At 41.4% G+C, this 26,666-nt stretch overlaps 2 protein-coding genes and 6 non-coding genes across 9 annotated transcripts; 2 read left to right on the forward strand and 6 right to left on the reverse strand.

Moving 5' to 3' along the window:
• Window positions 1-303: 303 nt before the first annotated feature.
• Window positions 304-15,403, reverse strand: eogt (EGF domain-specific O-linked N-acetylglucosamine (GlcNAc) transferase). 2 transcript variants are annotated; one of them, XM_085776152.1, is made up of 16 exons: window positions 15,305-15,403; window positions 13,792-14,054; window positions 13,442-13,539; window positions 13,101-13,209; window positions 12,756-12,850; window positions 12,542-12,646; window positions 9,976-10,082; window positions 9,648-9,751; window positions 8,806-8,898; window positions 8,388-8,459; window positions 7,662-7,748; window positions 3,711-3,779; window positions 3,305-3,366; window positions 3,014-3,133; window positions 2,525-2,627; window positions 304-1,792 (listed from the first exon to the last, which is right to left on the reverse strand). In XM_085776152.1, exons 2-16 carry the CDS (start codon window positions 13,999-14,001, stop codon window positions 1,646-1,648), a joined length of 1,581 nt encoding a protein of 526 aa, XP_085632278.1. In that variant the 5' UTR covers window positions 14,002-14,054; window positions 15,305-15,403; the 3' UTR covers window positions 304-1,645. The 2 variants fall into 2 exon arrangements, with proteins under 2 accessions (XP_085632278.1, XP_085632277.1); XM_085776151.1 differs by having other exon boundaries at window positions 313-1,792; window positions 13,792-14,034; window positions 15,248-15,389.
• On the reverse strand, window positions 5,924-5,995 carry trnae-cuc (transfer RNA glutamic acid (anticodon CUC)). Its single transcript has one exon. It is a non-coding gene; the product is annotated as a tRNA-Glu (tRNA).
• On the reverse strand, window positions 7,083-7,154 carry trnae-cuc (transfer RNA glutamic acid (anticodon CUC)). Its single transcript has one exon. It is a non-coding gene; the product is annotated as a tRNA-Glu (tRNA).
• Window positions 10,588-10,660, reverse strand: trnar-acg (transfer RNA arginine (anticodon ACG)). Its single transcript has one exon. It is a non-coding gene; the product is annotated as a tRNA-Arg (tRNA).
• On the forward strand, window positions 11,387-11,458 carry trnae-cuc (transfer RNA glutamic acid (anticodon CUC)). Its single transcript has one exon. It is a non-coding gene; the product is annotated as a tRNA-Glu (tRNA).
• On the forward strand, window positions 12,099-12,170 carry trnae-cuc (transfer RNA glutamic acid (anticodon CUC)). Its single transcript has one exon. It is a non-coding gene; the product is annotated as a tRNA-Glu (tRNA).
• Window positions 15,404-16,251: 848 nt separating the features above from the next.
• Window positions 16,252-26,284, reverse strand: tmf1 (TATA element modulatory factor 1). Its single transcript, XM_085776167.1, has 17 exons — window positions 25,582-26,284; window positions 24,071-25,479; window positions 23,346-23,449; window positions 22,864-22,990; window positions 22,639-22,744; window positions 22,267-22,409; window positions 21,836-22,002; window positions 21,186-21,342; window positions 20,687-20,779; window positions 20,427-20,583; window positions 20,145-20,337; window positions 18,907-18,976; window positions 18,725-18,817; window positions 18,096-18,218; window positions 17,847-18,005; window positions 17,068-17,193; window positions 16,252-16,960 (listed from the first exon to the last, which is right to left on the reverse strand). Exons 1-17 carry the CDS (start codon window positions 25,715-25,717, stop codon window positions 16,820-16,822), a joined length of 3,504 nt encoding a protein of 1,167 aa, XP_085632293.1. The 5' UTR covers window positions 25,718-26,284; the 3' UTR covers window positions 16,252-16,819.
• On the reverse strand, window positions 19,114-19,186 carry trnar-acg (transfer RNA arginine (anticodon ACG)). The gene has a single exon. It is a non-coding gene; the product is annotated as a tRNA-Arg (tRNA).
• Window positions 26,285-26,666: the final 382 nt, after the last annotated feature.

Here is a 26,666-nt window from a genome sequence, read left to right on the forward strand (position 1 = left end):
TGTGGCTACGGTGCGTCACTGGTGGCGCTTGCAGTTTTTGAGGCCATCCAGATTTATTATGGTGACAGTAAAAACTGAACCAGTGCCCTTTTGCGAAAAGCCCCTTTCCTCCTTAGACCTGAACTCGCTAAAATAATGAAACCCGCAGCAAAGAGCTGTCTGGCATCAGCAAGAACTGGCAAGACAGAGGCTTCAGTTTTTACCCTCCAAGGTCAGACTTCAAAAGATGATTGATTAAATTAAGACGAATTAAATCTCTAATGCCTAATATGGCCGACACAGACAGGAAGACATGCTTCAGCATTTTTTTTTTAGAATTATTTATTTCAAAATATTACCACGGCTGTAGAATAATGAACTTGCCTACAGGACTAAAGCCCTCGCCGAAAAGGTCTGACTCAGTTCTACACGGTTTCATCGATAAATAAAACATCAAGCTCATGGAGAGGCCAAGAAACACAAAAGTGATCCTCTGATCTCTCAAAATACTCTTGTGCATTGCATAAGATTGCAAAGCAAATTGTGCTCATTCTCTTTCAGGCTAATTCAGTGTAAAATATAACAGTAACAGCATACAAAAGGTTTTAGGAAAGATAACAACTGGCAGCAGCACACTCATTATTTGACCATACTGATCATGCATTTCCTGCCAAGGAATTTCCAGAAAAAAAACAAAAAAAAAAACGAGTATCATAATTATATTCCAACCACATGATATTCAAACCGACAAAACAGACGTTTAAATAATGATCGTGACGAATGTAAAAGTAAACCGTGTAAACTTCAAATAAAGACGCAACAGATTTAAAAAGCCTGATGGAGAGTTTTGGTATTCAGTTGACAAAAATGTTGTGTTTTTAAAAACAATGGAGTGTTGAAACCTACTGACAACTATGTTTCACAATACTTATATACTTGCACATTTACTTAACACAAATACTGATACGGAAGAAGCCTCTTGGCAGTAGGAGTGTCTCTCTTCACACAATCTTCTGTCTCTTGTTTTAGGGTTTTTACTGTTGGTGAGCATGACTAAAGAACCACATGATCTCAATATGTCAAACTAATCTGTGAAATGTTCACAACTACACCGTGTGCACAAATTCCTGCATGTGGACACTGCACGTCACATTAGAGGGGTGTACACTGGATGTGCTCAGAAACTCTGGTGTGATTGTCAACAGCTCTAAAGAGGCTCACGTCAAGTTGACACTGATCAAATGTGACACCATGTCGCATGTGAAGAGACGCTGTAACAGCTGCTCATTAGCTAACTTTGTCGGCGGGGAATGAAGTAGACGTAGTGGAGGTAATGAAGAAACATAGAACACGTCTTATCGCACTCCAGATGCTTCGACTGGAAACGCCTCGTCCTTTAACTGATTTGACACTAATGGAGCTGATGGAAGCTGTTCAAACCCGAGGTGACCACCATACTGCCTTCACTTATCAAGACTTATCAAAGCAGTGGACAGGAGGTGACAATTACTCTGTCAGACCAATGGTGAATGAGGTAACTTAAAAAAAAAAAACATGTCACCAAAAAGATACACTGCCACCGTCTATTGATCATACCGCGAGGCTGGATCGTGTTAAGAGCTCTTCAGCAGCCAGATGTTGGTATCCCACTCTCTGCTCACAGAGACTAGAGTTCATCACGAAGTGCTCGGTGCTGCCATTTGCGATGCTGCGTGACGTAATCGGCAGCCTCCAGCACAAGCCGCATAAACTCCACCACATCAAAAGAGTAGTTGGTAAACTTTGGATGGTCCCCGAGGGTGGGATGGTGACCCTGCCAGAGCAGAATGTACCTTGTAAATGGACATATAAAAGCTTTGGGAAACAACACCACAGTACAGCATAGAAATGTCAGTTGACAGACAATAGTTGTGTTTCCATTATCCCTAGAAATGTGCAAAACCCTAAATATCGCAATAAAAAAACAGGTAATGGAAACACCTACGTTTCGAAAAAACCTCTCAAATATCGCTTAAACATTTTTGCGCACTCTCTCGCTCGTGATTTTATGAGAAGTATGGGATGTCGCTGTTACAAGTCTGTTCTTCATTCACAAGAAGATTACACACTTTGTACCGTTTCCTCCCAACCGGGTTATTTTAATAAAAGTTAGGCGTGTGAGGTACAATCATTCAACTCAGTCTGATAACTCAGGCAGTGTCACACAATAACACGTCCATGTGAATAACTAAAGAATAGTTCCTTTATGTTACAGTCGCGAGAATTACGGCTCATTCGCAAAACACCTGTCAATGGGAACACCTGCAAATAGCAATTGTACTTTTTCGAAATTTAAAAAAATATCGCTTTTATTTTCTGAAACTCTGTCATGGAAACCCAGCTATTGTAAGTGAAGAATGAAGCGCATTTGTTCTGCTGAGAGTATAACGTCTTAACCAGAGTGTGTTGTGTGTGTGCATACTATATGTGAGGTGGGTGTGATGAATCAAGGAAGCTCACGCTGAGGTGCTGGGGAGCTGACGGTTCGGACGGGAGTTTCCCCTACCTTGTCCTGTGGGAGCACTTTGTCCATTTTCTGCCAAGTCACGTATCGGATGCCCCGCAGCCGCGCCAAATCTCGATAGCAGCTCTCATCCTGACAATTATATCTGGGAGGGACAGATGCAGACACTTTTATCTCTTGCTCTCCTTGGTCTGCCTTACTTTCACTCTTTCTTGCTCCATGTTTCTCTCTCTCTATCTCTCTCTGTATGCCCACTCTGGTTCTCGCTGTGTCACTCACCAAAATGCACACAATGTTGTCCCCCCAACCCACAGAAACAGACACACACAAACTCCAGTCAGCTGCTCTACCCAGGGCAGCCAGGTATGATGAATGCCTGGTTAATTAGGCACTATCTCACAGTCATACAGCAAAGTGGCTGAAGGGACTTTGGGGGCAGCACACTCTGCCAAACCCATCGCTCTCCCTGCTCACCTGTCTTTCTTGTCTTTCACTCACTCACACACACACACACACAAAAGTGTCACTCACAGCTCAAAGATGACAGCCCAGTCAGGGAGGAAGAGGAGGTGTGTGAGACCTGCCCCGTGCATGCCTATAAAGATGTCAGAGTTGTGGGTGATCCTCAACTGCTCCAGGAAGGGAACATCCCTGAAAGACAGACATCAATCATCTTCATTGTGTGAACACTGTGTCATATTACACAACTTTAAAAGTTAAACACTTTCTTCGTCACTATACAGGACTGTTACATCTCCAGTGCTACAGTAAGCAGCACTGCAATAGCCCCTGTGGTAATGTGGCGAGCACTCTATAACTCACTTGTATTTGTAGTCCACCACATTGACCTCCAGTAAAGGCACAGTCTTGAGGGCATTTACCAGCTGTAACAACAACAGAGGGACGTGTTGTCTGATCAATGAGAGAGGAGACAAATATGGGCAGTGACCATATAAATCACAAGCCTTTTTTACTTGTACTGTTTATAGCAAATAAGATTTTAAATAGGCACTTAACAGAGGCGGACAGTAAATCAATGGTAGAAAGGAGGGGTTGGGGGAGTTGTATAAAGTGAAGTAAGAGAAAGAGACAAAAAAGGGGGAAAGAGAAAAAAAGAAGAAAGGAAAAATGGTACAGCTTGTAGAACAGGATGGAGGGAGAAAAACAAGTGCATGAAGGGAGGGAAGAAACAGAAAGAGGGAAAGAGGGAAGTCAGTGGTGGACCCACCTCCACTTGGTTTAATATCCTTCTGTATTCTGTGCTGCGTGCCAGCAGGGTGACACGAACACGCCCCTCCTGAAAACAGCAATGCACCCAATAATCAATCAGCCAAGGACAGAAAAGACAGGCGTCTGGGAAAACATGATGTTCATTCAGAATAATTCAAAGGGTTCTTCTTAAAATACAGCAAAGAGGACCAGGTGAAAATTAGCTGAAATCACATTAAAAAGTGGAATAAAAGTGTTTTTCTTTTTCTGATATGCTCCTCTCAGTTTATACAGACAGGGAAGAGATGCTTTCTTTTTCTGTATTCTTCTACTGCCACCTTGTGTTCAAAAGAGTGTTTAGGTGTCCACCATTGCAACATTGAGCATGGAGCATAACTGGACTATCATAATGACAATTAAAGAAATGTACAACCTGTGAAATCTCCTGTACAAAACGAATCAACCTCAACTACAGCACCTGACTACAAGCAGGGAGCATACAGTATATGTATTCAGAACATATCTAATTTCTCCTCTTCTACTTAAAAGTGATTTTTTTTAAGTATCGAAAAGGATGATATTCTGAGCAAGACCAGACCAGAGCAAATTATGGCAAGGGGGAGATAGGAGGAGAGGGGCAGTAGAGGCGGATGAATAGAACACAATAGACGGGAGTAGCTGTGTGAGTCTCTGGCTGTGCCATTAATCTAGGGATGAAAGGAGGAGCTGGGGAGAGGGTCAGGGCCGAGAAGACCTCTCATTCAGTAGCTGGTCTGCTATCACCAACAGCTCCACGTCTCGCTGAAAAGCCTCTTAGCATATTTCCAGTGAAGGCCATGAATACACAATGAGCTGCTCCACGGGATGGAGGGAAGTTATTGGGCTTTGCTGGTCATAAAGATACAGTCAAGTACTTCAAACCTGGGATCATAAAACTCCTGAGGACTGTTGGAGAGTTATAGATGTGAAAGATCAGTACGGAGCTGAGTGTATGGCTGCAAGAGTCTTAGTATGCATGCATGTTGACGCCTTATGCATGTACTCTTTCAGAAACGAGAAGGCTCATTCCCTGAGTTTAACGCAGTGAGGAGACCACCTACAGTGAAGTGTGGTTGTAGTGAGAGTAGCGGCTCTCCATCGAGTACGGCTGCTTTCAGTGTGAAATTTACTGTAACAACTCATCTTTGCTGAAAACGGCAAGGGAAGTCTGATCAGTAAAAGACATAAAGAAGTTTCTAAACTCCACTTCCAAAATACAGGTTTGGAGAAACTATAGTTCTTGTTTTCTGCACACCATGAGATGACACAGAGGCTACAATATCCTGAGATGTTATTAGTGTATTACACTACACATTGTGAATTGATATTCACTGTATACTTGTTGGTGAGCAGCACACATTCCTAAAATGTTACTATGCTGTAAAAAATCTGAACTTGTTAAGATGGCGACAGTTAGCACTTGATTGAAGGCTCAAAAGAAAGGTTGAGTCGGTCACTGCAGCATGGTTTCACTACGGTGCCTCGGCATAGATTTATGTTGGTTGCCACAGTTCTATATCCTAAATGTCCTAACCTCTCAATCAGTACAGTATTCAGTAACCAGAATGTCAGAAAACAAAACAATACATAGTAATCGTCCCCTATCAGGAACTGAACTGAGGCCACAGTCATGAAAACCTCTAATGGTAACCACAAGAGCACCAGGAGCCTGTGCACCCACTTACGATGCACTGAATGAAGGCATATACGCTGTAGCAGTAACTTCATCTCTGGCTTTTATACATGGCCTGTACAGATCAGTAAATGAAAAAGAAGGTAAAAGAACCTTTCCCTGACCGGGAATCAATCCCGGGCTGTGGCAGTGAGAGCACAAAATCCTAGCCAAAAAATAAATACATTTTTTTATTTTTTTTAAAGGTTACAAAACAAACCTCCAATAGCAACCAACTGGACAGATGTCGCAACGCATCATCAAAATATGAAGATAATGACTACTTTCTCCTGAGCAGGAATCAAATCCAGACCATGCTGGTGACAACAGCAAATCGTTATTAATACTTTCACTAAAGTGTTGATAGTTACTGTTACTAACGGTCAGAACAGATGATGACAAGAGTAGCTAGATATTAGTGCAGTAAGTCTTCAATGAGTGTACACTTTGTTTACATTGTGGCATCAGCCTCCAACTAACATGGGTTTATTAGCCTGTGCTCTTAGTTACGTAAAGATCTGTTCCCTGACCGGGAATTGAACCCGGGCCGCGGCGGTGAGAGCGCCGAATCCTAACCACTAGACCACCAGGGACTTGATGACTAGGTGCCTTGTGTGGTAAGACTAGAACTGTTTTTTGGATGACCGCATATAAGCGCACTCATACATGTTGACACGTTAAAGTGAAATAACAAAAAGGACACACATTTGTGGTACTGCTGACAATTTTCTAATGCGAACAACTAACTCAGCAGAGATACAAGCATTATTATGTGCTAACACGAATGATTACAAAACAGGTTTAGTGCCAGTGGCTCAGCTCACAGAGAAAATACCACTTCCAGTTCCAGTCTAAACAAGAGCAGCCCAAGTTAAAATCTGAATGTGACTCATGTTTTTTCGCTGCATGCCATCCCTGCTCTGTCTTTCTCATAATAGAAAAAAAAATAGTTACAAAACAAATCTTCAATGGCGACTAAATGGACAGATGTTGTAACACCTGACTATAGCGAATACTAATCAATGATTTCACTAAGTTCACAATTTCTATGTTAATACTATTCAGAACAGAAGTTCACAAGACCAGTGAAGTGATATTTTATATGAGTACAGTATCTTTTGGATGACGGCACACTTTCATTATACTGTGGCATCTACCTTCAGCTTACAGAAATGCATCTATGGTCTGTATTATTTGGTACTTAAAGAGCTATTCCTTGACCGGGAATCGAACCTGGGCCACGGCGGTGAGAGCGCCGAATCCAAGCCACTAGACCACCAGGGACTCATTGGATAGCTAATTACCAGAAAATACAAACACCTGTGTTACAGCTGACCATTTTCCAATGCAGTGATTTGAGCTTGCAAAGTACTAAGCATTTATTTTGCCCTAACACAAAAACCATTACAAAACAAACATCCAAAAATAAGTAACTGGACAAATGTTGTTAACAAATAATCAAAGTATGGATATAATGCCTATTTTCTCCTGACCAGGAACTGAACTTGGATTCAGTTTGTTCTTTGTTCCAATGGTTTAGATTGGTCAGCACAGACATTTACCCAAGGCTAGTGATATTTTATTTACATGTAGTTTGTTTTGAATGAAGACCTGTTTCCAAGACATTGTGGCATCTAACAAGCCCTTATAAAGCCTATATTATTAGTAAGTAAAGATTAGTTCCCTGACCGGGAAGCAAACCCGGGCCGCGGCGGTGAGAGCGCCGAATCCTAACCACTAGACCACCAGGGACCTGCTGGTTACCTCCTGTGTGTGGTGAGAGTGGATCTGTTCTTGGATGTACTTCTGTAAGTGATCTCATACTTATACGTGTTAATAGGTTTAAGTTAACTGCTAAAAAACTTCTATGTTACAGCTGAACATTTGCACTTCCAACAACGACTTACTGGACAGATATTCTGACACATTATCAAAGTATGGATATAACACACCTATTTCCTGCTGAGCAGGAACTGAACATTGGTTTCACCAAGTTCTTCCAATTGTTAATACTGGTGAGAACAGATGTCTTCGTGAGGCTAGTGACATTTTATTTAAGTGCGGTATACTCTGAATTAAGACCCCCTTTTAAAGATGTTGTGGCATCAAACATGTACTTATTTATAGACTATATTATTCAGTAGGTAAAGACTAGTTCCCTGACCGGGAATCGAACCCGGGCCGCGGCGGTGAGAGAACTTGAGATGAACTCAATCTATGTGAATATAAGCAGCATTCATTAAAAAACATTCCGCCTACCTTTGGCCCATCTTGTGCAATGTTCAGCCGGTGGAGGACATGCTGGGAAAATGCCCTAAACATCCCTTCACTGTAGCAGTCTGAAATCTGTCATCAGCATAGAACAAAGGATTAATTCCAAATATGCATTTTTTTCTAAGTTTTATAAAAAATTTACTCTGTCTTAAAATAAAATGAAGGTAAATTGAATGAAGCACACGCTTGTATGCTACTACATGGACTGGGAATCTCACAATTGTAAACATATTTTCTAATCTCTCAGGAATGAATATCATATAAGCCTATGTATTGCTCAAGTCTGAGATTTTCTCACATACACTGCTGCACTGCAGCTCTAAATGTGAGCACATGAATATAAACATGACATGTGCTGCAGGGGCAATCAAAAGCATCAGCTTGAGGCTGACCTATCAATATTTCACACCTCAAGGCAGCAACCACAGGACAACACATATTTACATGGCATCATCCTTATAGTAATCTCCTTGGAATTATCATTTAAATAACATAAGCACTTGCTGAGCTTTTGAATACATCACATAAATATTTGATCTCAACTGCAAGTTTATGACTAAACAATCACTGTGTGCGAATCTATCACAAAAATGTGAGATAAAATGAAGATACAAACATTTGGAAGTATGGGAACTGCAATTTGTTCAAAGCAGAAAAACATATGCATGTAAAGTACATCCTGTTAGAAGCTACACACAAATGATAACTTACAAGAGGTGTGTTGTAGAAGAGGCCATATCTCATTCTTGGAAGAAGGGAGAAGAAGGCATCTTTGAAACACACCTAGGAGCCAGTGTGAACAGAACAATTAAGGAAGAATATAGCATGGTACAATAATCTGTATGTATGTTATGGTGTAACATACATGTGATGAAAACTGGTGGAAAATGTGGTAATTTACAGTTTCTCAGTCATACTAACTTCACTTTGATATAGTTATATTTCAGACCATTGTTGCTGTGTGCCAGAGGAATACAAACAGCCCAGTGCCTGAGAGCCACAACACAGTCTAAAGGCCTTTATTAGCTCAATGGACTACCATTAAAAACAACTAATTTGGTTGATATTTCTGAACAACATACTTCAGAAAATGATGAGTTCAACTCGGCATACAAGGACTTCCTCTTACTCTTTTTGAGTCATAGGTCTTCAGGTGGATGATGTCATACTCTGAGAAGGCCTTCCATGTTTCACTGAACAGATCGCCATAACCATAAAAACTCTGGGGAAAAAAAAAAGAAAGAACAAATGTTGATTATGTGAATGTTACAACTTGGATGAAAAAAACAAACCCATAAAAATAAAATGAACTCCAGCCTTTAGCAGTGCTGCAGGTTGTTATTTCTTTTAGAGGCTGCGGTTTTATACAAAATCTGTTAGCGCACGATTATCTGACTGTTTGACTCTGTTTGGTTTGCAGTGTGTAGTTTGTGATGAAAGGTCACAGCTTTCCTTCCCCCTGTCAGGTTTGTCTCCCTCCCTCTTCTTTTTTCTCCCTTTCCTTTTTCCTCTTTACCTTTATGCGCAGATTGGGAACAATGGGCCGGATAAAGCTGCCAGTAAATCATTCCGTTTTTCAACTGGTGTTTCCCATTGATGTCTTCATGAGGCAGTCATACAAACTAACAAAATCTTGTGTTGTGATCCAAGAACAGATTTGACACACCTTTAATCTGGGCCCAGCCTAAGGATTTTTGCTGCATAAATGCAACAAAATATCTCTTGTGTAGCTTTAAGAGTCAGTCTGCAATTCACTGGAGGCAAAAAACCTGATTAATGTTTGAATTTGGTAGGTAGATAAAAGTGTAACATCAATATCTCAAACATTCATCTTCTTTTACTGCAGTCTGAGAGGGCAACATAAAATGCAACAAACAAGTATGCCATTCACGAACTGCTGTAATTTCCAATGGTAATAAAAGACATGTTTTCTTCAATCTGAACAGCTATGATCAGCTAATAACAACCCACCGTGTCCCACATGACAATGTTGATATCAGTGCTGAAGGAGTTGTTGATGTGCTGGGAGATGTAGAGGTTGACAAAGTCACAGAAATGGTGGTACATGTTGACCCCTGTGAGAAAAACACAGTTATTATTTTGTCATTTTCACAAATGAAAACAGAAAATGAATGACCATGTGTGGTAATGAGTGTGTTTTGGGTATAAAAGCCTTCCTTGAGTGTTTAGCCTCAAACAAGTTAACTGTGCTCTGGTGCATTATTTTCTTTTAAAGTGTAATGGCAGTTAAGATTTTAACTACTTGTTCTTCACGTTCACATAAATCTTTGTTACTTACCAGCATCCAGTTTCATAAAAACAGTGGGTTTTTCAATAGTGATATCACATTGTCCATCCTCTATGGGACGAAAGTCCAGCTCTGTGTATGTCTGCAGTTCAGCATACCTACAAAAACAGCACATATGATCAATATCTTAGGGCAAATATAAATGTAAACATTGTCAATAACATGGTGCTGGTGTCACAGAAACATTACAACCCAAAACAGTGATTTGACTTAAAAGCGCTTTGGGCTGGGTGAATGGACATTGTCCTTTATGTTCAATGCAATACACAGGTCACAGACAGGATTGTTAGTATCATTTAGAGTGGTGAGATAAATCCAGAAGATTGGGTAGGGTTGAGCAACAGTTTTTTGGACAATTATCAATTATTACAAATGTAATAACATAATAACTATCACGAGAAACATCATGTAATTGGTAATAAAAAATTAAAAGTAAAAAGAGTGTGTTTGACAATGTGAGAATGAGAGCGACAAACAGACTATTAAATTTGTATAGAAGATTTGTATTATGGGTACCATTTTCAACATACTGTCACATTTGCTCATTTAGTACAAGACCATTGTAATAACTGCAGCATTGTACAAATGATGGGAAAAGGGATGCGAGCCAGCCAGGAGTCGAACCTAGAATCTTCTGATCCGTAGTCAGACGCGTTATCCATTGCGCCACTGGCCCACTGGTGTAACATGTCATTTTAACAAAAGACGAGCACACCCACTCCAACCCCAACCCCACCCCCACATTCCTGACCGGTCTTGCCCCCCACCACCCCTCCCCTTTGGGTATTGCTTGAGAAGAAGCTGTGCTTTCCACTGCACTAAGGCATGCAATCAGTGAGGAGAGACTTCAGTAGCTCTGTCAAATATTTCAAGGCAGATCACTGCTCCAGTTGCTTGATTTTTTTGAAAATGGGAATTGATGTCAATTCCTTTAACTAATTCAGGCTAGATACAGAAGGATACAACCCCTGCTAACAGCGTCTTGTTCTTATGCAGCATGTTTCTGTGTCTGTAACAGCCAGTCCGTCTCAAAGTAAACTTGCATACATGCTCTAAATTTTGCAGGTCACTAATGGCTACATTAAAAAATACAGATGTCTGTTCTGGAAACAGAGGGGTCAGAGTAGTTTATCATTGTGGAAAACAATATCAGGACTACACAGGATGCCTGCACTGTCTTTAAACTGCTGAGATCATTTCTTTTTATGCATCTATGTGCAGACACATCAGCACTTGCCATTCTCAGTTCAGTTCACAAAACCAAAGACGTGTATGATCATTCAGTCCAGACCAAAAAAGTAATTTGCAAACCAACCTACACGGACACAGACTGTGAGCATGTGGCCTCGTGTATCATATGATGTCAAGTCTGTCACATTGTGGTCCTAATAGGAAATACAGGTCCCTGGTGGTCTAGTGGTTAGGATTCGGCGCTCTCACCGCCGCGGCCCGGGTTCCATTCCCGGTCAGGGAACAGATCTTTACGTACTGAATGATATAGGTTATAAATTGGTACTTGTTAGATGACACAATGTCTTGAAAGTGGGCCTTCAGTCAAAATGTAGAGCACATAAATAAAATGTCATGTGTTATTTACATAGGTAATAACAGAGGCCATGAACCAAAGCTCATAACCTGCAATTAGATGAAATAGCATGCTGAAAGTGAGTGTGTCATGCAAAAAAATGACTTCACTCAAACATAATGCCACTAGTGTCAACTAAACATCTATCCTGGCCACATTCAAGTCAGAAGTAAGGCAATTATGACATTACTGTTCAGGATCTGGTGCTCTCACTGCCATGCCTGGGGTTTGATTTGATTCCCATTCAGGGGAGAAAGTTTTGTGTTTCATTTGTTTATGTTGTCACTAAATGCATGCCATTTTTACAAACACTCACTTGTACATGCATACAAACATTACACTGTTGAAATAAACATCACTTCTTCAAGTAAAGAATCGGTACTAATCTCAAGAGATCACCAACACAATCCTCCAATCAACCCGTTCCTACTGTGAATTATCATTATCTCCACACTTCAAACTTGTGTTATAAAATCCATCCAATTAGTTCTCAGTTGGAAGTCTGTAACTATGTTCTTGTTCTGTATAGTCCCTGGTGGTCTAGTGGTTAGGATTCGGCGCTCTCACCGCCGCGGCCCGGGTTCGATTCCCGGTCAGGGAACAGATCTTTATGTACTGAATGATATAGGCTATAAATAAAAGACTGGAACATGTATGTACCAAAACACTAGATTCAAACAAAATGTCATTAACCTTAAGAAGACATCCATCATAACCAAATTTACAATGCAAAAAAGTAAGGATTCAGTGAGAATGCAGGTTAGTGTTTCGTACTGTATGTCAAGGAATATTTATTTACTCACTGAATAATAGATTAATAAAGACCATAACAACACATAAATTGTCATCATGGACTCCCTGGTGGTCTAGTCAAGACTCCCTTTGGCTTATTTTAGAAACTATAAACTCATGTTTACCCAAGTTCATACCAAGATCTATGGTTAAGCTCACTGAATGTGTGTTCGCACTCACCATGACTGCAAGGGGCTCTTGTGCTCTCCCTCGGCAGCAAGCGCTCGTGTGTTCAGTCTACAATGACCGCCAATCTCCCCCTTCTGAATGAAGTCCTCCATGTATCTGCAGGATGAAAATAGATGGTTTCCAAATGTATTTTTTATCAGTCATTTCCGTCAATATCAGTGTCACACTTCCTTGTTAAGGACATTTCAGTAGGACTTTCACTGACCTCTCATGACTTCTGCGTGGTGTCCGCAAGTCAAGATAGAGGTTAGTTGCCTTACAGAATCTAGTGTGGCTACTGCATTTTAATGACGAGTCCCCCTGAAAAATATATCAACAAAAAAAAAAAGAAATGGTCAGTATTCAAGTAATATTATTAAACTCTGTATTTTGGAGTTAGTATGAGAGCTCCCTGGATTATTAGCTCTCTAGACTACTGCTTTTTAACTGAATATTATAGCCACAAAAAATCTGTACTATTGTCTGAATAACATTGTGTCTCTTTCTACCTGTTGTTACTTCCTGTTGACTCAATAGGACCCGTGGGAACTAAGGAAATGAGCAGACTTACTGGCTTGCTGGCCTTGCACAATGTTTTGAGCTCAGAGAGGCGCTCCTTGACATAGCCAAAATCAGCCTGCTTCCAGAAAAGCTCCTGGGCTGCCTCCAGTGAATGCGTCCTAACAGATCAGAGATTTACTGCAGGCAATTCAGCAAAGCCAAAATGAAAATGGCACATCAATGATGCATGCTGTGAATGAACACACATTAACTTCGCAAAAGACAATGGAGATAGTGGTTTGGTAAATTCAATACATATAAAAGAGTTGTATTATATGCAACACTTTAGATTACTTTTTTTTTATACATTGTAACAAAGTGAGAACATGAAGTGCGTCAGAGGAGCAGTACCATCCTGAGTCAGCTTTGGTACACACTGGATAGCTAAAGCGTTTCCCTGGATCACAGTTCTTCTCGTAACCCCAACAGGCAGACAAATCCAGAGCATCCTGTTGTAAAAACAAGTGTGAAAATGTGTGTGTGTGAAAGAGAGAGAGGGAGAAAAGGAGAACAAGCAACAAAAGAAGGTTCATACAGTGGCGTGACACATTCATAATCTCAATCTAACATTAAAGTAAATTAGCAAAGGGCTTTTTGTAGCTTTCCTTTTGAAGCACCGCAAAATGCAAAAGAACTAACTAACATGTATTATTCTACACTGAAAAAAAAAAAATGTGAAAAGTTGCCAGTGCATATCTTACTTTAAAAGGGCAGAGTGGGTCCAGACGACATTTCTTGATGACCCTCTTGTTGTTGTAGAGGAAGTAGGGTATGTGCTCAGGAGGCAGGGAGATCCTGCTGTAGTTGAGGAGCGGTGCCGGTGGTTTGTGGTTGGTGTTCGCAGCCGTCTCAGCGGTGGTGGTGACCACAGTGGAAGAAAAAACTATGCCCAGCGCTACCAAGAGCAGCATAGTCAGAATTACACAGACATGTGAGATACGTAGCTGCCTCTCTTCACAGCCCTCTGTCAGAACGTGGGGAGAGAGAGAGAGACACAGACACAGACTCAGACTTGCACTCTGTAATCGGTAATCTTTGTTGAAAGCCTAAAACCACAGTAAACAAGCATGTGGGCACAAGCAAGTGTGTGGGAAACAGAGCTCCAGGCGGATCCGAGCTCCACATAAGGATAGGTCCTGCTGCAGGAAGTATTACTGACCTTTTTCCGACTGTTGTCTAAGCAATCATAACTGAGACTGGAGGGGCACATGAAGTCTCGGCTGGCAATGACACACTCGCTCCAGGTGGACAAACTCATTATTCACACACATAACTGTTATTTTTCCATGATACAAGCTATTGAGTCAAAGTTAAAGCCGCCTCAAGCATGAATGTGCTGACCCAGCCTATAATCAAAGACCTTTTTCACTCCTTAAAATCAGTGATGATGAACAGTGTGAGCTTTGACTTTGAAAATTAGTAATCAGTCTAAGTGCCATATTTTGGTAACAATAGCCTAAGTGGTAAAGGTAAGTGCATGACCAGCCACTCATCACAGCATCATTAAATAATATAAAGGAAGTTTACAACTTCAACAGGGAAGTAAGTCGGCACTACTGTGTTACAGTGAAATCTCATGAAACTTCCCAGGAGGAAAGTTATTAAAAACCGTATACTGACATTTATTTGAACAGGTTTAATTTAAGTTTTAATATAAAGCGCATAATTATCCCCCCCACCCCCCTTCTTTTTTTTTTACAACCTCTAGAAAACCTCTCTCATCTCATCTCCATGTCTTTTGTCGCGACCCAGATCACAGAAAAGGAGCTAACTTCATGTTAGCCAGCTGTTTAGCTTCACTGTTAAGACTATCAAACTTTAAACTAGCTTCACGTAGTTGTTTCAGGTAACATTAACTGAAGTTATCGTTTCAATCGACCATGAGAAACTCAGTGACTACACAGGCTTGTCAAACAAACATTAAGCCTGTGGACATGTGGAGGAGGTAATGACGCATTACTTACCGTTTTCTTAGCGGTATAAGGTCAATTAAAAACACATTATTTGGAGGATGTGTGAAATATTCAGGGGTTAGCTAACACGTAAGTTAGCGTTAGTTCTTAACAAAGCCCAGAGCCCTTAACAGTGACTAATGACCTTCCGATGTGGAGCAAAAATAATTGTACGTGCAACAATAAACAACATTTTCGCGGCTACAACAATTTGCATTTAACACAAGGCTGGTGAGAGTTTGTGTGAGAGACCTCCGGTTACCTGTACGTGCAGCCTGCTGCTCTCCTGACTGAAGAAGCGTTGATGTTGCCGGTGGTCGCCATAACACCGGAAATCTTGTGCCGGCATGACGTGTGCAGCAACGGCCGCAGGGTGGCGCTGTAGACCGGTACTGCAGCTTCAAGTAGGCTACTGTGTGAAATAAAGGTTGACATCAAAATAACATTCAGCAGCACCTAACAATTTGATTATGGGCTGGAGTCGGGTGTTGGAGAAAAAAAAGAAAGAAAAAAAAACATTTTTAAAGGCAAAATCCTCCTCATCAAATGTTGCACATTTGTTTCTCACAGTCTGTGTTTCCTAAACAGTATAAACTTTTAATAACATTCAATTAAACCAGTGGTGTCAAACTCATTATACGGTAGTTCAGGGTCCACAAAAAGCCTTATTTGATCACAAATGGGCCGGACCAGCAAAATAATAGCATGATAGCCTATAAATTTGGGTCTGAAATAAAGAAATGAATATAGAAAAAAAGAACTTTGAATTTTTCCCTTTGTTTTAGTACATTACTAAGATGTTTACAGTTAATGAACTATCCTTTTACAAAACATATTATGAACAACCTGGAATTTCTTGATAAACATAGGTGCAATTTCAACAACATAATGCCTATTCTGTCTTTTACGTAATTTTCACACTTGGCAAATTCATCCCGAGGGCCAGTTTTGGCCTGCGGGCCGCACGTTTGACACCCCTGAATTAAACGTTTTAATTATGGTAAATGGTGGGAACAACTATAAAGATTGGACAACGGTATGAATTTCTCAGAACACAGAGATTTATTGGAGGAAGTATTTGTAGCATTGAGATTGAGATAATCTAGTATTTTGTGTGAATGCAATGAAAATGCTGACTTTCAATGTGGGAGTCGACATAGTTTAAAGTAAGAGTGACAGAATTTCTCACCACCACTGAATAAATGTTTATTCATTTACATATTTATATAATTTAAAATCCCATTCATGGGATCTCTATCACAGACTACTCTCAGGTCTACACCACATTTTGTGATTTGAGTTAAGAATACATACATTTCTCTGTACAAATTTTTATATATTTCTTAAACCATTCTGATTATGCCCCAAGAAATAAACAAGGATGACTCTGGATAGTGCAAAAAAAAAGCTTTCACCCTTTCCTACAGTTATAAACTGTCTCTACAGTACTCTGTCAAAGGTTCAATCATGAGAAATTATGTCTAAAGCAAAGCAAAAGGATTTAAAATGGAGACCTGAATCACAATCTGTGGCTATCCTTCATACTGTTCTGTAGTAACGCAGTGTATGTTATGTAATCCCACCACCCCACTTAAATAGAGTATATTATATTTAATCAAAATAAAACAATAGATAAAGATAAAATAATTTCCTTTTGACAAAGTGATTGAACTTGTATTTTCTGGCCCATCTTTATCTGTGAATGCAGTTGTGGTGAAGATGGTCAACGGTTTTGCTTGTGAGCGTCCAGATGTAATACAATGGCAGTAAAAACTGTTCATTTCTGGTTCTGCAGAAGTTCATCAATCTGGGTTTTGTACATGTTCTTCACATCTTCAAGGTCCAATCTCAGCTCCTCTGCCTCTTCAGCCTTTTCTCCATACATCTGCAGGATGGTGTTGTGCCTCTGCTCCAGATCCTGATATATACACAGTCACAAGTAGTACACATGAAGAAGATGATACAGAGTTTATGGCTGCAATTACACTTTTTTTCAGATCTTTTCTGAAGATTTATAGCTCTCACCTTGAGCTGGACTCTCAACTTGGGGATCTCTTTCACCTTCTCCTCCATCTCATCGTTTTGATTGGTAAGTCGAACCAGTTCCTCCGCCATCACAGAGCGACTCCTCTCCAGACCAGAGATTTCAAGCTGCAGCAACACGAGAAAAGAAAAAGGGTGGTAAAAACAGTCCATTATGTCGCTGGATGACACTTTTTTTTTGCTACCAAAGTGTAAAATTTGCAGCTGACAATTTTTCACGTTTCAAAATCACATAATTTTTAATTGAAAGAAACTGGAAGATTTGTTCAACTTTCTTAACAAAAATTCTGAATTAAGCAACTTAAAGGGGAACTATGCAAGTCAGGTCGCTTTTCTGCTGTTTTGCTAATCCTCCTCCTGGCCTTGTGCATTTGTTTACAACAAAGCCAGCGAGAAATCAATAAATAGAGTGGTACATAACGTTATATATCATATACAATGTTATGATGTATATTTGTGTAGTCTTATCCGCCATAAACAAGAGATTACAGGTTATGGGGCGCTGTTGTGTGGCGATGCGCAGAGACGAGAGCTGGGACACCGGGGCAGCAGCGCTGATCTTGCAAAGTTGTTTTTCAGCCAAGAGACACTGGGTGGAAGGCAGAGAGCCTCCATTCTCCCTCGTAACAAGTTACATGTCATTTATTAAACCATCACAAATACTCTAAAGCTGTTTAATTAAAGGTAAAAATGTAGCCTAGTTAGGCAAAAAAAAATCCTGCATAGTTCCTCTTTAATGCAACTTTGTTCTGAATTGCTACCTGTAACTGAGCTATCTCTCCTTCTCTCAGTTTGAGTTGTGACTGGAGGTTCTCTATGACGCTGGAGCCTCCTGAAAGCCTGGCAGCCTCATACAGGTTGGTCCCACTCATCGACATAGACATGGTCATGGTGCTTAGCGAGTGGTCTAAAGAGTCATCCTGGGGGGAAAAACAGAACCAGATCAGTTACAAGAATTGAATTGTATACAAACTCAAAGTAATTTCTAGACTTTAACCCTAAGTGTGTACCTGGGAAAGAATAGGTGTGTGCAGACCAGCATTGTCTGCCCCACTGATGGAGCTGGACCGGGACAGAGAGGGGGTGGAAGATGCTGCAGGCTCTCCTACAGAGTGGGTCGTAGACTTCCGCTCCTTAAAGGGAATCATTTTACAATATTAGATGGCAAAATTAAAACATCCTCACTGTTTCAATTGAGAAATGTTGATTTCATAAAAACAGACTTAAAGGGATAGTTCACACGAAAATTCAAATTTCACTCATTATCTACTCACCCTCATGTCGTCCATTACAAACAAGCTTAAAACATATACTTATTTAATTTTTTTCGGAACAATTTCTCATGTTGGGGCTTCAATACAAGAGGGACATTACAGACAAGCACTATGGAGGTATTTGGATGTTTTTTGGTGTGTCTTTTTGGACGAAAAAAAGTGAGCTCCATTCGCAACCGTCATATGAACATGCAGTGCTGCACAGAGCCCCGCTGTAACTCAGAGAAGGCATGGAGGACTCTGAAACTTCTCCCAGCCCTTAGTCGACATGAGGGTGAGTAGATAATGAGTGAAATTTGAATTTTGGGTGAACTATCCTTTTAAGATGACAGTTGATTCTCATAATTTCTAAAATCCTCTTAAACCTTTTCCTTGAGTGCCTCTTGTGCCAAGTAGCATTTCTTCTTCTCCTGCTCCACCTTCATCTTCTCCATTTCTAGCTGATTGGTCAACAGCAGCTGGCAGAGGAAACAAAAATGCACACATGAGGGAAATGTTTTTTCACAATGGATAATAACAACAATATTAGAAACAAACATTTTGTTACCTTTTCTTTCTTGGAGTCTTCTAGCATTCGACTGTGTTCTCCTCGTAGATTTTCCAATTCAACATGCTCTCTAAATAGAGATAAAATAACACAAAGTCAATACAAACAATCAACAGCATAATATTCTAAACTGCCGTAAGCATAATGTGGCTGTTTTTTCCCCTCCTGTGCTTCATAATGTCCACTCAAAGTGAGAGAAAAACACATCGAGCCAGCCAGGAGTCGAACCTAGAATCTTCTGATCCGTAGTCAGACGCGTTATCCATTGCGCCACTGGCCCTGTCACATCAGGAGGCCTTCCCACAACACACAGCCCTGCCACGAACAGCTATGTGTACATGCATGAGTGGCTCCCTCAGAAGGGGGAGGGTGGCTGCCTCTGCCTCGTACTCTGACTTACAAATGGCTTTGTTGTAAAACAAAAACACTCTCCAGGAAGGAAGAATTAGCATTACAAGGGGAGATGTTGTGACTAAATGTTTCAGACAACCTCCACAGTCTGAAAAAAAAATTCCCAGTGAACACACAATTTTTTCACCCTCTGCCTTAACAAAGTGGTCTGACAACAATGGTAAATTTTAACTCCAGGGTCATGTATAATCAACAGGCAGTGGTTTTGGGACCTTGATTAAAATCTAATCAGTTCATCCATGAGTCCAAGTGAACGACTGTGCCAAATTTGGAGAAATTCCCCCCAAGGTGTTCCTGAAATAACATATTCACAAAAATAGGACAGACTGCCAGCTTGGAAACATAATGCCTCCAGTCCCAGCTGTCGCCAACACGGAGGCATAGAAATGCCACCATCCACAGACAAAAACACTACTCTTTCAGGGAAGAATTTGAGAAGAAGTTAGCTCTTCTATTTTTGTCATACAGCACTCATTCATACAGCATCTCTCTCATCTGCAATGCACTCTCTCAGTGGTCTTGTGGTAAGAATTCAGCACTCTCACCACTGCAGTTTAATTGCCCGTCAGGGAAACGTACAACTTAAAAGTTTCACTCACGCAGCTTGAAAAACCAAATATTTATTAGCCAGCCTGCAATGCTCTCACTCACCCATAGATTTCACACAATAACTGAAAAGCAAATGAGCTCTTGATAGCAAAATTAAATGCATCTTCTTTGTTAAACTGCTAAAAAATATAACCCATTGATCCCAATCTAAGTATTGGTGACTAGTTGAAGGATAACTTAACTCTGTTGATCTGAGTTTTTTTGTTGCATATCTTTACCTGCTGCACTCATCCTCCAGTTTCTCCCTCTTGCTTTTCTCAGCGTCAAGGTTTGCCAGGTGTCGGGCTTTCTCCTGGCGGAGCAAAGAATTCTGGGACTCCAGAGAAGCCAGCTGGGACTTGATGGACAACAGTTCCTCTGTTGCCGAACGCTCCTTCTCCACAGCGACAGCCAGCTGTGCCTGGGCTTCAGCTGTTGAAAAGTGCATGGCATAAGCTAAATATTGTTACCTGCTTCATACAATGCTTGTTGATTGCGATTGTTAAACTCTCTCCTCCTACCAAGCCTATCAGAGATGCTCTTCTCCAGTTTTTCCCAGGATGCCGTTTGTCCACCCAACGAGGCCTGCAAGTTCTCGATCTGTCGCAGAAGTGGCCGTGTTGCCGAGGTTACACTCTGGCTGAGCTCCTGGTTTCTGGTCTCTGCCTCTTGGAGCCTCTGTGGAAAATGAAAAAGAAAAATATGGCACCGCAGATGAAACAAATGCTGCCCTGTCACGATTAGCTTGGTCAGACACAGTGGGTCACGCATATTAAGTTACCTGTTGAAGCTCACTGATCTCCTCCCTCAAATAATCTTCTTTCCTTCCCTGCTGCTGCTCAGCCCTCTGCAGAGCCAGTCTCAGATCAGCCACCTATGTACAACATTAGAGAGAACTGATTAAGTAAATCTGGGCAACAATACAATGAAATCAGACAGTAACAGTTTCATTTCATTTATGTATAAATGACAAAAATATATGCAAAAAAAAAAAGTAATAGTGTGAATGAAAGAGGGTGCAGATAAACAAAGCCAGGGTGTGGTGAAAGAATCAATCATTAACTAAAGGATCTGTGCTGCAGTGCCTCCAGCCCCAAGGCACAGACATCACAAACAAATTACAGCTGCAGAACTGACTCATGTTTGAGGACCAAGGTTTACTGAGTCAAAACTAAACCCCTATGAATGTGTTGCATGGACATTTTTTCAGTGTGTAGTATTTCCCAAATCCAGCAAACAAACTGCTTCATGGTGTTTTTTACATGTTGAGTATGTGTTACCTGGTTGGCCAGAGCCTCCTGCTGCATCCTGGCCTCCTCCTGGGCTTTCTCCAGCGCCAGACTCAGCTGCTCCTTGGCCTGTGTTTCTCTGCTCAGAGCTACTTCTTCAGCCACGCTGGCTCTGCTGGCATTCGACTTGTGGAGTTCTGCCAGCTCCCTGGCAGCAGATGTTGAAGAAGACCATTAACATCATGAGCCTATTACAGAGTAGTCAGCGAGCATAAGTGAAGCATTCATCCTTTCTTTGGCTCTGTACTCCACACACTGGACATGAAATCAAACAATGTCTATGGTGTATTTATATATATAACATTATTTTAAAGAGTTAGTTTATCAAACTAATCTCTTTTCACTTAGAATTTGGGGGATTGTGTATAAAAGTTACAACAATTCCCACACTACACCCAAAGTAGAGGTAAAAACCATCAAAATAAAGGTGGAAGTTATTCAAGTTAACACTCCAACTTCAGTTTCATTGTCTCTTTTCAAATCCAGCAAAAAGTGCCACACAATAAATGTGCCACTTTCCAAACATTTAGCTGTATTCTCAACCATGGAGGAATATAATAACCAGCATGATGGAATATATTTACACTATGAGCTCTGGTTCTCAGCATTCACTATTAACAGTGGGGTGTGGCAGTGTTTACTTATAAGAGTTGTCCAGAGCCGCCTGTAGGCTTCTGTTTTTCTCCTGCAGCTCCTCAGAGTCCGACTGCAGCCTGCTCAGCTCCTTCTCCTGCCGCTCCACCACAGCATTCAGCTTCTTGATGTTTTCCCGGTGCTGTTTCTCCACCTCCTCCTTCCCATCCAGAACCTAAACACACAAACATAGACAGAGTGGTAGCCATAATTACACTAATTGTAGTCAGTTACAACTAACACTTTATCTATTCAGGACAGGAGAAAACAAGTCATGTGTTATTCTTCTCTATTATATATAGGAGATCGTAAGAGAACATGGTGTTTCCTCATGTCTTTACAAACAAATTATCAATAGATGATGTGTTGTTTTTGACACAGCTTGTGATATATTTTAACTATTCAACTATTAAAAAGTATAAGCCATCTGAATTCTGACCTCCTGCAGCTGCCTCAGCTCTTCCTCGTGCTCCTTGATTTTCTTCTGCTGCTTGATGATCCTTGTGTCGCTCTCCTTCTCCTTCACACGCAGCTTCTTGATGATGTTGCTGTGCTGCAGCTGCTGCTTGGACAACTTTTCACCTTAGAGTAAGAGTAAAAAAAAACTACTTAGGTAAAGTTATAAAAAGATGCTGAGACAAAATCAACTATGTCTGAGTTTTTCAATCCCAAGGTATAAAGTCGCTGAATGCTCTTTAAAACATTCACAATCCTTTACAATCAAAGATTGATGTATGGTGGATTTCTTCTACTACTATTCAAGTAGAGGTGGCAAATTATAGTTTACTCTCTCTGTGTAAATATGTATTACCTTCCTCCAGTAGACCTCTGATCTGCTCCTCTTTCTCTTTGATGATCTCCATTGTGTCACTGGAGTTCAGCCTTGTAGAGAGCTCCTCTCGCAGTCCTTTTATCTCCTGTTAACACAGAAAAACATCTTTGAAACAGAAACTTTGGACACGTTTGAGTGGGTTGTTGACTTCTTTGATGTGAGACAGAGAAAGAAGAGCACGGATCGCTAAAATATGAGCGGTACCTTCTTGGCTATATCTCTCTCTTTGCAGGCCAGCTGAGCCTTTCTCTCTGCGTCTGCTATGCGCTGGGTGAACTCATCCTTCAGGGACTGAACAGTGGAGCTCTCCTCCTTGAGGCTTATCACTTCACTGGAAGATGAACAGACTAATTAGTGAAAGAGCTCACACTCAAAATCTATACAGTCGCAAGGCCAAGACAATCATTATTTTAAGCATTCAACAGGCACGTACTGAAAGAAAACACCTAAACATTTTGACAGTATATTAATAATTACACAACAATTTATAGTAACTGCACAGTGCTGTTTGTTTTTGACATAAAAGATTAACGATGATCATTTTATGGGTGTTAATCCTATGTTGGTTTTATGTTGGCAAATCCTGGCCTGAAGTAAATATTAGCTAGAACACTGGCCATAACAACTTCCTTATCAGGATCAGTTTCAGTGCCTTTGTGAAGCAGGTCCGTGTCTCATGTACTCACTCTTTGAGGTTGTCACACTCCTCCTCCAGCCTGGCCTTGTCTTTGCTGACTGCGAGCAGCTGAGACTCTCTCTTCTCAAGGCGACCCGACAGCTCGTCAATCGTCTACAACACATTCGCAACAGGCTTTGTGTTTACAACAGCAGTTGCACAGGAAAGCTTGAAAACATAAAACTTAACTCTTGAGGAAAAACACTGAGATGGTGTTTAAATACACTTTTTGATTTTTCCAATTGCCTTTTGGGGATAATATTGATAAATGACTCAACAAAAATGATAACTACACTATGTATTTAGACATTAGACAGAGAATTTGAAGTGTAATTAAGCAATTTTCTTCTAGCTTGCATGCTAAGGAATCAAATGCAAAATAGTGTTGCTCTGAAGCTATTTTCAAGTAATTGCTTTTGTTAATTGATGCAAGACAAGGCTATGACTTCTTCTTGGTATTGCTCTGTATACACACAAGTACATGACAGCAATCAATCACTCACATTTGTTTACCAAAGTGTTGCGCTAAAGAAATGCTCTGGGGGTAGGGTGTTTCCAGTTGAACAGCCTAGGATATTCACTGTGGTTCATGCACACACATGAACTTTGTAAAGTTAAATTTTACAGACTGTCCCTATAATCAGCCAACATATAAAAAGTGTGTAATATGTGAATAAAACAAATCTTTACAACTGATATTGACAGCAACAAAAGGAATCCTATGCAAAGCGTTACCTTTTGAAGCTCCAATATCTGAACTGTCGAGACGCTTTTCATCTCTTCTGTGATTGGAGGTGTGATCTGCTCTTCGGCTGTGGATGGATCAGACAACGTGACGTTGGCCTCAGATTCCTGTTCTTGTTCTGTCAGCTCCTCAGGCTGCTCACTGTTCACAGGTGTCGCACTCCGTCCGCTCTCCTCCATCTCATCCAGTGACTGCTCCCTCATTGTTTCTGTGAATCCCTCTTCTTCCCCCTCGTCCTCCTCCTCCTCCTCCTCCTCTCCTGCCTTCTCCGCCACACCATCCTCCTGCTTCTGACAAACAGCTGATGACACTGTCAAAGGAGCAGGACCTGCAGTGACAGACGCTAGCGTCCGACTGCCAGGGATCTCGTCGTCCGAGTTTACCTCGCTGACGCTCCGGCTGTCCAGCGACTGTACACTGAATGAATCGATGCGTTCAAATGCATCTGAGGAGGAACCGCAGCTCTCCGTGAGTTTGGGGTAGTCCTCCAGTCGGGGGAAATCTCCACACGTGGAGGCAGTTAGAAGCTGGAAAGAGCCCTGCATTAAGTGAAGGCCGGCCTTGCCATCACCTGTTTCCTGCCTGGAGCTGGCTGAGCTCTCACTCAACACACTCTCATGGTCGAGCACTTCAATGTCACTGGTGGTAGAGGTTCCTGAGGAGAAAGCGCTTACTGGAGGGGAGGGGGTATCATTTTGACGGTCTTCCCCCTTCGAGTCTTTATGCTCTAGCAGCGCTTCTTTAGAGGATGGAGAGGGCGAAGGACCAGAGGGGGCGGAGCTCTTCGGCTCAGACGTGACAGCAGAAGGTGGAGACGAGTCCGTGGTGTCCTGCTCAACCTGGTTTTCTGATGGCGTGGCCTGTGACTCCCCTGTTTTTGAATCCAGCTCATCCGTCGAATCGACCGTTGTTTTTGTGCTACTCAACTTGCTGTCAGAGTTACAGGTCAGATCACCGGAGGAAGAGACAGGAGAAAGAGGCTGCAGGAGTACAGTGTCTTGGTAAGGTGGTGTCGGCGAAGACTCGGACTCCACAGGCTGGCTCTCAGCAGCTGTTTGACTCTCGTGACTCTTATCAGCAGGCGCCGAATCCTGAGTCTCCACCACATCTGTCTGGATAACGGCCTCTTTCTGTTTCTTCTCCTTCTCCTGAGGCCGCCTTTGGGACTTCGCCGGGGGCACGGACACTACCTGGCTTTGGGCGACACCTTGTACATCTACAGGTGTCAGGAAGGCACTAAAAAAGTTTTCTGATTCATCCACAACAGTGCGGGTCACAGGAGTAGTAATGGCCTCAGAGGAGGGAGGAGGAGTGATGGATGGATTTTCCTCCGGGGGTGCTTCCCACTGCGTCATCCCCCATCCTCCGCTTAATGAAAGCTTCCCCGGTATTGAAACATCTGTACAGGAAAAAAAAATCAGACAAAATGTTTAATCTACAATGTGGCACAGGTCTTGATCCAGTAGCATAAGTGTCACCATCTTTAAGCAACGTTACTTACCATCATAGGGCATTACAGTTGTGTCACCCCATTGGTCCTCCTCTTTGATGTCCAACACACGGTCGATTGACTTCTGAGCTGTTGTTAAAGCTTGTTTAGCGAAGCTGGACAAGTGAGATGCGTTGAACCAGCTCATTTTTTTTGAACTGTTAACTAGCAAGAAGCTACTAACAACAACCACAACCAAGCTCAGAAATCGTTGCACCACGGTTCTTCTTTCCAGCAGGGATAAGTGGCGTTAACCACACAAACAAACCACGGTCACTTCTCTGTCTGTCCTGGCATTTTTACGTTGTGTCAAGTTATGAACAACGTTTAGCGATTTCAAAGGGTTTGGTCTGCCCCCGAAAAAAAAAAAAGCTCTGCTCTGTTGACAGCTAGCGTCCACCAAGCTAGTTAGCAGAAAGCTGTAAGTCGGTGCACACATAGGGACGAGACACCGAGATACACAGTCACAGCTCCCACAAACATTTGGCACGCATTATCTATCCATCCAGGTCAGACACGTACAAAGAAAAAAAAAACACATGTATCTGTTATTCCGCACCAGATACGCGTCTGGTACTATCAAGGAAAATCAATCCCAAGCTTCTTTCGGCTCACTTGCTCGGCCGTCATCGTTTGTTTTGGTCGCTCTCAACTTGTTAGCACAGCTGCTAGCATTAGCATTAGCCTGCTGCTGCTCGCCACTTCCTTTCCACGTAGCACCATGACGTCATGATGATCCGGTCCGACTGTGTGGGCCTGAAATGCTAAAATCAAAATTGAATGTATTTTTATTTGGTCTTTTTGATAAGGAAATAAATACCTACAAATAAGTTGGTCATTATCAACCTTTTTTCTTTATTAGCAAAAATTCCAGATACACACCAGCAAATTTACAAAACAAAAACCCAACTTTTCTGTTTCATTTCTTACTGTAAATCATATCTGGTCACACTAAATTATTGCATGAATTCTAATGTAATGAGTTTGACTGATTTATTGTATTTTTATTTATTTATTAATTTTTCTCTCTATCGCTCTCTTGATTTGATTTCTGCATTATTATGTTTTTGTTTTGTTTTGCTGCATTACTTTGAGCA

This window comes from Trachurus japonicus, chromosome 5 (genome assembly GCF_045865225.1).
Source record: "Trachurus japonicus isolate A0001 chromosome 5, Traja_1.0".
In the NCBI taxonomy this organism is placed as follows: domain Eukaryota; kingdom Metazoa; phylum Chordata; class Actinopteri; order Carangiformes; family Carangidae; genus Trachurus; species Trachurus japonicus.

What these genes read in the sequence shown, in the direction of transcription:
- eogt (XM_085776151.1), bottom strand. An exon ending in TTTTATGAAACTGGATGCTG is followed by an intron (nt 9,752 to 9,975) that starts GTAAGTAACAAA and finishes TTTTTCTCACAG; the next exon opens with GGGTCAACATGTACCACCAT. An exon ending in AAGTGCTCCCACAGGACAAG is followed by an intron (nt 1,793 to 2,524) that starts GTAGGGGAAACT and finishes CTGCTCTGGCAG; the next exon opens with GGTCACCATCCCACCCTCGG.
- tmf1 (XM_085776167.1), bottom strand. Translation starts at nt 25,717, where the DNA reads ATGAGCTGGTTCAACGCATCTCACTTGTCCAGCTTCGCTAAACAAGCT. An exon ending in AGAGAGATATAGCCAAGAAG is followed by an intron (nt 22,745 to 22,863) that starts GTACCGCTCATA and finishes CTGTGTTAACAG; the next exon opens with GAGATAAAAGGACTGCGAGA. An exon ending in AGATCAGTGAGCTTCAACAG is followed by an intron (nt 20,584 to 20,686) that starts GTAACTTAATAT and finishes CATTTTCCACAG; the next exon opens with AGGCTCCAAGAGGCAGAGAC.